Source organism: Rattus rattus, chromosome 11 (genome assembly GCF_011064425.1).
Source record: "Rattus rattus isolate New Zealand chromosome 11, Rrattus_CSIRO_v1, whole genome shotgun sequence".
Classification (NCBI taxonomy): Eukaryota; Metazoa; Chordata; class Mammalia; order Rodentia; family Muridae; genus Rattus; species Rattus rattus.
In genome coordinates, this window is record NC_046164.1 from 52,316,627 (window position 1) to 52,329,969 (window position 13,343).

At 39.6% G+C, this 13,343-nt stretch overlaps 1 protein-coding gene across 1 annotated transcript in view; it reads right to left on the reverse strand.

Annotated features, from left to right (window-relative positions):
- Tbc1d19 (TBC1 domain family member 19) overlaps nucleotides 1–13,343 on the reverse strand; it is a 118,480-nt gene that overhangs the window by 80,382 nt on the left and 24,755 nt on the right. Inside the window, exons 6-11 of the mRNA XM_032915995.1 lie at nucleotides 11,591–11,654; nucleotides 10,279–10,325; nucleotides 10,008–10,118; nucleotides 7,922–7,994; nucleotides 3,225–3,263; nucleotides 1,736–1,848 (exon numbers count right to left, since the gene is read on the reverse strand). Of these exons, the coding sequence (XP_032771886.1) occupies nucleotides 1,736–1,848; nucleotides 3,225–3,263; nucleotides 7,922–7,994; nucleotides 10,008–10,118; nucleotides 10,279–10,325; nucleotides 11,591–11,654 (447 nt within the window). The remainder of the gene's footprint in view (nucleotides 1–1,735; nucleotides 1,849–3,224; nucleotides 3,264–7,921; nucleotides 7,995–10,007; nucleotides 10,119–10,278; nucleotides 10,326–11,590; nucleotides 11,655–13,343) is intronic.

Consider the following 13,343-nt stretch of genomic DNA (forward strand, 5'->3'; position numbering starts at 1 on the left):
TAAGTATTTGTTGGTTAACTATCTAGTGGGAAAGTTCTAATGCCTGTATGGGTGCCAGGCAGACTTTCTAGAGAAAGGGACAAAACAGACCTGAAATAGGGGGAAATACTGTTTGTTTGTTTGTTTGTTTGGTTGGTTGGTTGGTTGGTTGGTATATGAGACATATGCAGAGATCACAGAAAAATAAGGTGTGTTAAAGAATCATAAAGAAAAGGTTTAAGATTTTTATGCAAAAGGGCAGAAATAGCTGGGTGAGGCCTTTGCCATTAATTTTAGCTCTTAGGAGGCAGAGGCAAGCAGATCTCTGAGTCTGAGGCCAGCCTGGTTTACAGAGAAAGTTCTAGGACAGTCAGGGCTACACAGAGAAACACTTCTGGGAAAAAAATAAAAATAAAAAACAAAAAAAAGAGAGAGAAAGAAAAGGTAGAGATTGCATTAGAGCATGCTAGAGAGGATGTTTTAAAGGATTTTTAGGGAACAAGGTTATGCAGTACACTGGATGGTTTGAATCCAGGTACAAAACACTATTTTGAAATGCATTGCAAAAATATGTCCAGAGAGAATTACATGAATTTCAACCATGTTGAGGAACAGAGGCAAGAGGGAATTACTGGTGACTGTAATATGAGAATCAGGTGGGAAGAAAAGAATAGCATGGCCTTTCAGCTGGGGTTCTTTGATGGATGGTTGTACTTGACACCTTGAGCCAAGATGTTCTAAAGATGTTCATGTGCATCATCAGTCCCATCTGAAGCTGAGGAAAGAGACTGGACAAGACTGTCAATCTGAGGGAACTGTGATGGGAGCCAAGGAGCTTAGGAGTCTTACTAAATGTATAAATGTATGAATGAGAAGAAACAGACCACCAAAACCCTAAAGCCCATAGGTCTGTAAGTGGATATGTAGTTTAACTGACAGAAAATTAATTTAGCAAAAAGTATTTTCCTCTCTCTCCTTTCTCTACCCCACCCTCAATGAATTGCCTGTAACAGTTATTTGCAAATCATTCCAGTGGTTTTCTGAAAATTCTAGTTTCTAGTTATAAATATTAGATTTGGCATTTAAATTTAAAAATAAAAATCCCTACCTCCTCAAAATGAAAATGTAAAAATCACCTTGAAATACTGCAAAAAACAATCATTAGCTGTCATTTTTAAAGTGATTTTTTTTTTTTGGAATATCCTAAATTTGGTTTTGAAAAGGTAACACTTGCTTTACAAAGAGAACATAATTTGCATCACTCCACAGTAGCGAAGACAGCATGCTACTTGTGAACTTAAATCCAGCCAAGAACTATGCCTTTCGGATCATAGAAACAGAAACAACCTGTCCAACTTACTCAAATCTGTTTTGTAAACAATTATCTCCAAAGGGTTACCTACCACACACACACACACACACCCCTGCCACCAGAGCTCCAAGGACTAAATCACCAACCAAGCCACATATGTAGCAGAGGATGGCCTTGTTGGACATCAAGGGGAGGGGAGGCCCTTGGTCCTGTGAAGGCTCGATGCCCTAGTGTAGGGGAATGCCAGGGCGGGGAGGAGGGAGTGAATGGGTGGGTGGGGGAGCACCCTCATAGAAGCACGGGGATGGGGATGGAACAGGGGGTTTCTGGACGGAAACCGGAAAGGGGATAACATTTGAAATGTAAATAAAGAAAAAATCCAATAAAAGAAAACAAACAAACAAACAAACAACTCAAGTTTGCTGCAGTTCCTTTGCTCCTTACCTCAGGCTGACTAGAGATATTCAAAATGAGCGCCCAGAGCTCGGCTCTCAGTGCAGTGGGGCTTCCCTGTCGGATGTATTGCTGGGCAGCAGCGCTGTCCTGCTGCGCTAGAACTGTCAAATGCAAATGATAGATAATCCGTTAGGAAATTCAAATGCAAGGACTATCTTGGAAATCTTTATTATAAATCTTTTGGGAAGCAGAGCCTCAGCCTGCATCTGAGAACCCCATCTGTCTTTGTCTTCCTTCACTATCTGCCTTTCCAGGTGGCCGAGGTACAGCCTGCCCCATGTTCATCTCCCCAGCTCCTCGCCGTGCTTGCCCACAGCTCCACAGACCTACAACAACTAATGAGACTGATGTCTGGCTCTGTGACCAGGCAGAGCCTCATCTTCAGAACCCGTGATTCTCATAAATGTACACTACCAAGTCATGGGGCTTCTGTTACTTAGAAGGAGCACTGTGCATACAGGATCCTGCCCAACAACAATGTAAGAATATTAAGGCACCCATTCTACCAAAGGACTTCTTAGCTCTGCAAATAGGTTTTTAAAAAATAGAAAAGAAATACAAAACAAAGACTAATAAACTTTCAACAAAATTATCCTTAAGTACCCATACTTTTTTTAAAAAAAATCAGTATAGTATTAATTTGCTTTCATTTTATTTTCTTTAATTAAAACATGGAAATAAGAAGCAAAAATAAAAGCAAATAAAAAGTGAGACATAGTACAAGAACAATATTTATCTAATAGCATCATTTTACAGTGAAAAGGAAATTTTCTGCTAAATGAAAATGACAGGAAGAAAAGAGACAAAACCAGCATAATAATGTAAAAGGATGCTCAGTATCTGAATGTCTAATGAAAGAGGCCTTTGAAATTAACATGACTTTGAAAAATTGCAGTAGGGACATTGGTACATGACAGTAATTGTCGTAGACAGTTCAATCTGACACAAAGCCTTGTTTGCACCCCAAAGACAAGAAAGGATTATAGAAACAAGACAAAGAGTGCCCAAAAGATGGGCAATTGTTCCTCGGGATATGAAGACCTGCTCCCTTATTAAGCCTCATCATTGTGAGCTGTCAGTGGATTTTAGAGCTCTATCCTCTCCTGATGCAGGAGCATGCCCTCATTAGCGCTAATGAGAGGTGTGTGGGTGCATCAAAGAGGAAGCTGCCTCCTTGATTATGAGATGAAATTCTGCTGCAGAGAGCTCGACTCTCATGAAGCTGACAAATGTTGGTCTGCACTTCCTGTTCAGCAAGCCAGCTGTGTGCTTAACTTACATTTACTCAGACAGCTAACACAGGGCATTTTGCTTCTAAAAAAAGATTTCCATTAGATTACCTGCTCAGCTAAATATCAGAACTCTACAGTGCTTCAGTTTACAGAGAATAAATTTCACCTGAACTTATTTCATCGGGACAATTAGCTAGCTGTCTCATTTATTTTTTATAGATTTTAATAAATCTGACTAAACTTACCTTTCTGCCCAATACGCACATGCTCATTTTCAAAAAGTTCTAAAAATATTAAAAGAAAATAAAATTATTAGACACAAACATGATCAACTACATTCAGAATAAGAAGTATTTTTCCCAGTACTAATACTTTTAATTATCTTAAAAATTGGGTAACTATATAGAAAACATAAAATTTCTTATTTATAAGAATTTGTGTGCGTGTTTATTTGGCACAGAATCTTGCTGCTCCAGCTGGTCTTAATCTCACAAGTGTAGCCTGAGGTACAACCCTCAGTGTACAACCCTGAGGTGGCCTCAAGTGTACAACCCTGCTGCCTCGGCCGTCTAAGGCTAGGCTTCTAGGCACTCACCACCGCATCTGGCTCTGAAAACCAGAACAAACAGCCTAAGAGTAGAGAAACTTTTCCTAAGTTGTTAAAAGTAAGTTCACACATTTAACTGGGAAGCAAAAATGGGCAAATTGTTTATTTTGTTAAAGTAGAATATATTCTCATACAAAAATACTTGTGATACATTGAGAAAGAAGACCTATCATCTCAGGCGGGAGAGCTGGCTCGGGGCTAAGAGCGGCTGCTGCCTGCTCAAGTGCACTTGAGCTCTGATCACAGCATCCATGTCGGCTGCTCACAGCCACTGCAAACCCCAGCGCCAGGGATCCAGTGTCTGCTTCTGGCTCTGTGGGCACCCCACACATGTAATCACACAAGTACACAGACACATACATACGGAAACAAACACATAAATAAAAAATCATTAAAATTTCTATTTAAGAGAAAATTCTTTGAATTAAAAAGCAAAAACATCCCAACCAAAAAGAGCCCAGGTCCAGACGGGTTTAGTGCAGAATTCTATCAGACCTTCATAGAAGACCTCGTACCAATATTATCCAAACTATTCCACAAAATTGAAACAGATGGAGCACTACCAAATTCCTTCTATGAAGCCACAATTACTTTTATACCTAAACCACACAAAAATTTCAGACCAATTTCCCTTATGAATATCGATGCAAAAATACTCAATAAAATTTGGCAAACCGAATCCAAGAGCACATCAAAACAATCATCCACCATGATCAAGTAGGCTTCATCCCAGGCATGCAGGGATGGTTCAATATACGGAAAACCATCAACGTGATCCATTATATAAACAAACTGAAAGAACAAAACCACATGATCATTTCATTAGATGCTGAGAAAGCATTTGACAAAATTCAACACCCTTCATGATAAAAGTCCTGGAAAGAATAGGGAATTCAAGGCCCATACCTAAACATAGTGCCATATACAGCAAAAGTTGCTAACATTAAACTAAATGAGAGAAACTTGGCAATCCCACTAAAATCAGGGACTAGACAAGGCTGCCCCTCTCTCCCTACTTATTCAATATAGTTCTTGGAAGTTCTAGCCAGAGCAATAAGACAACAAAAAGGAGGTCAAGGGGATACAGATCGGAAAAGAAGAAGTCAAAATATCACTATTTGCAGATGATATGATAGTATATTTAAGTGATCCCAAAAATTTAGAGAACTACTAAAGCTGATAAACAACTTCAGCAAAGTGGCTGGGTATAAATTAACTCAAATAAATCAGTAGCCTTCCTCTACACAAAAGAAACAGGCGAGAAAGAAATTAGGAAATGACACCCTTCATAATAGATCCTCACCTCGGGGTGACTTTAACCAAGGGAAAGATCTGTACAATAAGAACTTCAAGACTCTGAAGAAAGAAATTGAAGAAGATCTCAGAAGATGGAAAGATCTCCCATGCTCATGGATTGGCAGGATTAATATAGTAAAATGGCCATTCTACCAAAAGATCTACAGATTCAATGCAATCCCCATCAAAATACCAATCCAATTCTTCAAAGAGTTAGACAGAACAATTTGCAAATGCATCTGGAATAACAAAAAACCCAGGATAGCTAAAACTATCCTCAACAATAAAAGGACTTCAGGAGGAATCACTATCCCAGATCTCAAGCAGTATTACAGAGCAATAGTGATAAAAACTGCATGGTATTGGTACAGAGACAGACAGATAGACCAATGGAACAGAATTGAACACCCAGAAATGAACCCACACACCTATGGGCACTTGATTTTTGACAAAGGAGCCAAAACCATCCAATGGAAAAAAGATAGCATTTTCAGCAAATGGTGCTGGTTCAACTGGAGGTCAACATGTAGAAGAATGCAGATCGATCCATGCTTATCACCCTGTACAAAGCTTAAGTCCAAGTGGATAAAGGACCTCCACATCAAACCAGATACACTCAAACTAATAGAAGAAAAACTAGGGAAGCATTTGGAACACATTGGAAAAATTTCCTGAACAAAACACCCATGGCTTAAAGATCAAGAATCGACAAATGGGATCTCATAAAACTGCAAAGCTTCTGTAAGGCAAAGGACACTGTGGTTAGGACAAACGGCAACCAACAGATTGGGAAAAGATCTTTACCAATCCTACAACAGATAGAGGGCTTATATCCAAAATATACAAAGAACTGAAGAAGTTAGACAGCAGGAGGCAAATAACCCTATTAAAAAATGGGGTTCAGAGCTAAACAGAGAATTCACAGCTGAGGAATGCCGAATGGCTGAGAAACACCTAAAGAAATGTTCAACATCGTTAGTCATAAGGGAAATGCAAATCAAAACAACCCTGAGATTTCACCTCACACCAGTGAGAATGGCTAAGATCAAAAACTCAGGTGACAGCAAATGCGAGGATCTCCTCCATTGTTGGTGGGGTTGCAGACTGCTGCAACCATTCTGGAAATCAGTCTGGAGGTTCCTCAGAAAATTGGACATTGAACTGCCTGAGGATCCAGCTATACCTCTCCTGGGCATATACCCAAAAGATGCCCCAGCATATAAAAAAGACACGTGCTCCACTCAGCCTTATTTATAATAGCCAGAAGCTGGAAAAGAACCCAGATGCCCTTCAACAGAGGAATGGATACAGAAAATGTGGTACATCTACACAATGGAATATTACTCAGCTATCAAAAACAATGACTTTGTGAAAAGGCAAATGGTTGGAACTGGAAACTATCATCCTGAGTGAGCTAACCCAATCACAGAAAGACATACATGGTATATACTCATTCATAAGTGGCTATTAGCCCAAATGCTTGAATTACCCTAGATGCCTAGAACAAATGAAACTCAAGACGGATGATCAAAATGTGAATGCAGACCGCTCATGAGAGACACAGCCAGAATACAGCAAATACAGAGGCGTATGCCAGCAGGAAACCACTGAACTGAGAACAGGACCCCTGTTGAACAATCAGAGAAAGAACTGGAGGAGCTTGAAGGAGCTCGAGACCCCATATGTACAGCAATGCCAACCAACCAGAGTTTCCAGGGACTAAGCCACTACCCAAAGACTATACATGGACTGACCCTGGACTCTGACCTCGTAGGTTGCAATGAATATCCTAGTAAGAGCACCAGTGGAAGGGGGGGAAGCCCCCCTGGGTCCCTGCTAAGACTGAACCCCAGTGAACTAGACTGTTGGGAGAGGGCAGCAATGGGGGGGAGGGGTGGGAGGAACACCCATAAGGAAGGGGAGGGGGGGGGATGTTTGCCGAAAACCGGAAAGGAATAACATTGAAATGTATATAAGAAATACTCAAGTTAATAAAAAAAAAAAAAGCAAAAACAAACAAACAAAAACCAAGCTTGCTAGCTTAGCATTAGTCTGTCTAAGCACAGCCTGCCCCTTGTAAGTAGAAACCCCATCTCCTGAATGCTACTTAATGCTTCCACTGGAAGGGCTGCTTTTTAAATTGTAGCAATGATTAATTATAGCATATTAAAATAAACTATCACAAAAAAGAACAGAACACCATTAAGAGTTTTGTCAAGGTAAGTTTCTGAATACATTTGTAACATGTGTGTCTGGCAGAGGACTTCTATGCAGAATTTACAGACAACCTTACAGAAAGAAGCAGGCAACTGTCAGACACAAATAAGCCAAGCATTTGAAAAGGTTCTTACCAACGATGGTAACTTATAAAGATGAAGAAACAATAAAAGCTGCTTGACCACAACAGTCGCCAGGGAAAACAACTGGACCAATATGAAGGCCAGAACACCGTAGTGGTAAAAACAGAAGACTGAGAATTTTAGATAAAAAAAAAAAAAATGAAGCAAATGAACTTCTCAGACAAAGTTGACGTGATAAGCTTGGGAAACTGGCAATATCCATTGACATCACTCATGTGCACATGATACGGTAACTTCAACTCACTGGGTACGTGCCCGAAGATTTACAGGCATGGACAATTGATGATGACCAAATGGTGGGAATAATTCAAATTCACCAACAGCAGACAAGATAGACAATAGGAATTATATGTGGTGGATCACAATACAAATATGGAATAAGTAATTTGCAAGTCTCTATAACATTATGGATCTTAAAGACATCTGTAAGCCAAAGAAAACCAAGTGTATGCAGTGAATAATTCCAAACAGGCCGCACCAGTTCTATGGAGCTTCAAACAGGACCAGCCCTACGGTGTTACTAGAGGGAGGCATGAGCTGTTGTAATATGCTGTTTCTTGATTGGGTTGGAGGTCACACAGTGTGTCTACTTTGTAATCCATTGATCTGCATAGAGATGGCCTGTGTACTGGGAAGCTATAACTTGTCACTAATTAAGTGTCACATGGGAAATACTAACCAGGAGGCACTTGTGTAGAATCATCTATACCCAGTTGTCCTGTGTTTAAGCCAAGTTCTACAAAGCATTCTTTCTGAAAAATAACATATGGAGAATTAGCACACATCTGGCTCTGGTGAATGTGAAAAGGTTATTTGTACCTAAATATGTTTAAAAACACACATGTAAAAATGAATCACTGTTTCATTCAAGTATCTAAGAAAAAAAAGAATGGTAGCAGACCCTAAACATTAGAGCTGTGTACTGCAGATATGGCTGTGCATCAGATTCACGTGATATAAGCATAACTAGAAAAGTGACGGCATACACAGTGAGAAAAATGTCTACACAGTACTTTTCTGGTACAGGAAGTGCAGAAAGCAACTATGGCTTCTAGAAGCATGCATGAAAGGAAACATGACGTCAGAAAAGTCTCCTCCCAGTGCTCAAGACTAATGGTCAATGGTGGTGACAGAAAGAAATGCCAAAGGAGCAGGCGGGAGCTGGGCCAGAGGACACCGCTGCACACAGGAACCAGAAGGGAGACAACATCGTGTGAGATGATGTCACAGGTGAGGCAGGCACAAGATAGAATGAGGCCTGTCATTGGACGAGAAGGAAGGATGGGCAGGAGAGAAGTTTGAAGGAGGAGGAGGAAAAGGGAATGGAAGAGAGGGAAGGCAGACAAGTTCCTGCAGAGAGAGAACATGGAGGCTGATGTCAGGATTCCATTCTGTGCCTTTACAGGTTGTTATGAATGTTCTTAAGGGGTGGGTAAGTACAGGGCTTTGCATGTTTAGGTGGGCAATTATATCTTATCAATTGGATCAGAGGTTATTGTGTTGTGTGTTCTTTCTTGTAGCGATTTAAGTGTAATGGAGTGTGCGGCGGCTAGAGACACGGAGCCGCCATGGAATTGGGATGTGTATTTCTGCCATGGTAGCAGTTGGTCTTGGGAACTGGATGGGTAGAGAGATTGTTGCTATACTCAAAGAGAGGCCTTCAGCAGTGTGATATGGGATAGAACAAAGTGGGTGAGATGCTTTGTTGACTTAGATTAAGATATTTAGCAGATATCTTGGGGCACTGCAGTGCCAAACCTAGTGGGGATAAAAGATACCGTTTTATTTGTTATATTTTTATAACAACAGCATTGTCCTGCTGGAGCCTTTCAAATATCTCTCCAGAATCAGCCCTTTATTCATAAAAATAACATGAGCTGTCAGGCAAAAAGACAATAGTTCAGATCCAGCACAGTGCAGCAGAGCAGAGTGGAGGATGTGGAGCCGACAGATGGGGCAGTTACAGCGCACCTGTCATCCGCACTTCCTGTCTGCTCTGACTTCTCCTTGCTTTAGTTACTCATCATGATCTACCTATCTGTTCAGTTTCACCAGAGGTGCTGACAATGCTACATTCTTCATTAGTTTGGAATGAGTGACAAAAGAAGGCATAATGGAGACTTCATTCCACCATCAGGAAATCTCAGAGTTTCATTTTAAAATGAAGGCCTCACTGTGTTCAGGGCAAAGGCAGTTTCTCTTAGTGTCTCACCATGTTCTGGGCTCCAGGGAAGTTGGTTACACTAAATAACATGTGCTTTCTTAAACAGCCTTTTATCAATCTTATGATTTGTTCCAATCATTTTTTAAAAATGTATTTATTATGTAACAGCATATGTGCCTGCAGGCCAGAAAGGGCTCCAGATCTCACCACAACTGAGGTGTATTGGAGCTGAGGTCTATGAGCTACCATGTGGCTGCTGGGAATTGAACTCAGGACCTCTAGAAGAGCAGCCAGTGCGCTTCAGCACCCCAATCATGTTTATAACCACACATCAAATGCCCAAGTCCCTGCAAACATCCTCATAGATGTTTGTTCTTTCTTAGAATGGGCAAAACATTTATAGGCCAATGTAAGCTTACTTGACTTGTACACAAAAACTTGTTCTTTCTATGTACATATTTCCACCAAAAAGGATGTCACATTAGTAAGTTGTTTAACACATCTATGACTCAGATTATAATAGATACATGCTGCACTAAAATGTTTTTCTAGTGGTTATCTTCTAATACATATTAATTTATTCTTCAAGGTCTATACTTACCAATTCAGGGATGTCTTTTACTTTCAGAGGAACTTGGATTAAACCCAAATGAGTCCTAAAACTAAGAGAATCACCATTTTCATAATTTGGGTTGCGGAGATTAATTAATACCTTTAAAAATAAACAACAAGCCCGGTTAGTTTCTTTATATGTCTTTTCTTCCAAACATGATAATTCTTGTTGTAGCACCTCAGGTTAAAAAGTTATTTGGGATCATGCCCAACTCTTCAATTACACCATCATATTTGCATATCTATACAACAGAACATACCTCAAGAAAGTCCTTAGGTGCATAAACAGGTCGAAAAAGGCTTAAATCTAGAACGAGTTAAGAGTAAAACAAAATTTCAGATAATATATGAAATGACCATAACAGAGAGAGTGACATAATTACAGAGTACTAACCATTTGTTGTACATTATGTGAGACACTGGGAACACAAAAACAAAACCTGTCTTTGACAACTTAAACAACATACTATAGAAGACCCACCGAGTTTCCTATAAAGATTCTGTATGAGCATTTCAAAGTACTTAGAATACAAATAATGCATTCTCAGTGAATTCCTCAACTTTGGTTAAACTTTTCCAATTTCAGTCATACTGTTTCCTACTATAGTTCCCAGACTAGTTTTAGCAGTGGGGACTTGGAGGAGAGCAGACATGTGTGTGTCTGTCCAAACGATTATAGGCATCTACAATATACAGTTGTTACTCATTATGTTTATAGAGCTGACTGTGCATTAAATTTAAAGACAAAATACAATTTAAAAACACTTTAAATTATCGAAATTTATTTTTTCACTAGTCAAGCTTTCCTCAGCATCTCAACATAATTAAACTTACAGAATTTCTATGTTAACTAAAAGGTAAGTCTTGTGAATCTAGTAAATGAATTTCGTTTATGTGTTTTTCTTTAATTTTTACTGTTATATGTATGAATTCAAATAAGTCTATAAATACAATTGAATTCATTTAGTGTTGCTCATATGTTTTAGGGCTGAACATTTGGTGTTGGGTAACTACTTAGGGGCATCCCTAGGGAAGGCTGATCTTTCCTTCTCACAGACATTAACTATCTAGAACCATCTAGGAGTGGGACCTTCATAAGATCTTCCCTGTCCACGTGAGCATATCAGCTGGTGGTATCCTTATTCGGGTCTTGTTTAGGCCACTGTACTATGTTGCTGTCATTTTATGGGTACAGCTTTGCTGTCCTCTATAGAAGACATAATTTCACAGCAGACACCCTGGTCCTCTGTCTTTTACAACCTTTTCCCCAGTTGATAAATCTATAACAAAGCTCCTATATCTAAGGTTCAAGGAGCATTACAGAAGAGGCAACAGAAAGATTATTTACTTTTTTATAAAAGTTTTAAAATGCTACTTGGAAAAAATGGATCAACGATTTAATATTATCCAAGTAATGGAAAACACAGCTTAAATGTGGAAATTCTTAGGCTGCAAAATAGAAATCAACAAAGCAGACTCTGGGGATTAGTGAAGGTGGAAGGTCGCCATGCCTCTGAGGAAGTATTATGTTATTTTAATTCAATCACCAATCCTGTAGGAAGTCCAACATACCTGGCTCATCAGTTCCCATTTCATTCCACTTATTGAGAAGTTCTTTCTGCTCTCCCACTGGTCTCTAAAAGGATTTTTTAATTAGTTTTAAAAATCAGTAACTTATTCAAAAGTTCAAATAAGGTACTATAGCATACAGGAAACTAATTAAGCATTGAAAACTTCTTTGAATTATACATAAGTTAAGTTTTAAAATGATTGGAACATATCTAGTCTCAATGGCTTAGTTAGAACATGATTTTAATGAGTTTAAGAAGAGAAGGTACAAGATCAGATTGGCCAGTAAATCTCACAAAGAACTGCTCCTCAGCCATATTCCACAGCTCTTACCCCATCAGCAAGCTCAGAAATGCATGGCTGGGTGAATACGGCTGTTTTAGTAGCATTATCTTCTGATGTGAAAGACAGAATCATATCATACTATGCATTCAAGCAAGGTTTTTGTATACACTACACTGTTAGTACTTCAGGCTCTCCTTAAAAGTATACAGTCTGGATCTATTCAGTGTGGAGGATAACTAACAGGTAGAGAAGAAAGTGAAGAGAAACTCCTTCTCTACTCCTGTGAGTAGCTACAGCATCTAGAACAGACTTCTGGTGATTTTTCTTTCCTTTCCTACCTCTCACACCACTAAGTAAGAAGTAGAACCCAAAGACTGCAGAGATACAACAAATTACTCTTTTAATTCATTACATTAATACTAGAAGGTGTCATCATGTTGCCAATTACAAGGCTGCAGTAATCTTGAACTTGAAGACATAGTGCTATGGAGCTCATTTACTCAGAATGTACAAAAACTAAATGTCATTAAAATCTTTGAAGTATATTCATTCTTTATTGTGGGATGATGTCACAGGTGAGGCAGGTACAGGATAGAAGGAGGCCTGTCATTGGAGGAGAAGGAAGGATAGGCGGAAGAGAAGTTTGAAGGAAGAGGAGGAGACTAGGGGAGAGAAGAGGAGACAGGGCGGAGGAGAGGGGCAGAGAAGCCGTGGCAGGACAAGATGGCAGGTGATGTTAAGATTCTGCTCTGTGTATTTACAGGTTGTTATTAATGTTCTCAAGGGATGGATGGTACTGGGCTTTGTATGTTTAAGTGGGCAATTATATCTTACCAATTGGATCTAAGATTATTGTGTTGTGTGTTCTTTTATGTGAGAGTTTGAGTGTAGCAAAGTGTGCGGCTGGGCTGTATTTCTGCCAAGATATCTAGCAGATATCTTGGGGCACCGAGGTGCGGACCTAGCAGGGTAAAAGACAACACTACTCTTTATTATTTTTATATTTTTACAACACCACTTTAGCTGTGGTGGTTTGAGTGAGATGTTCCCTAAAGTCTCAGGCATTAAAGTACTCGTTCCCCTTGTTGGTGGTAGATACTATTTCAGGAGGCTCAAAGGTGTGGCCGTACTGAAAAAAATATGTCACTGGGGTGTGCTTTGGGAGTTCAAAGGGTTGTACCACTCCCAATTTGTTCTCTGATTCCTGTGTGTATCTTAGCTGCTGCTCCAATCACTATGCCTGACAGTGGGCAGTGCCAGGCTTCCTAACTGTAACAGGGATGGACTCTGCCCCTCTGGAACAGTAAGCACCAAATAAACAGTTCCTTCCATAACTCGCACAGCAATAGCAAAGTAACTAAGACAATAGCCAAATATCTGAGTAGGCTACAACATAGGTTCATTATAGCAACCATTAAATATGTAAAGAATATGTACAAAACAACTGACAGATTTTTATTTATAAAGACAC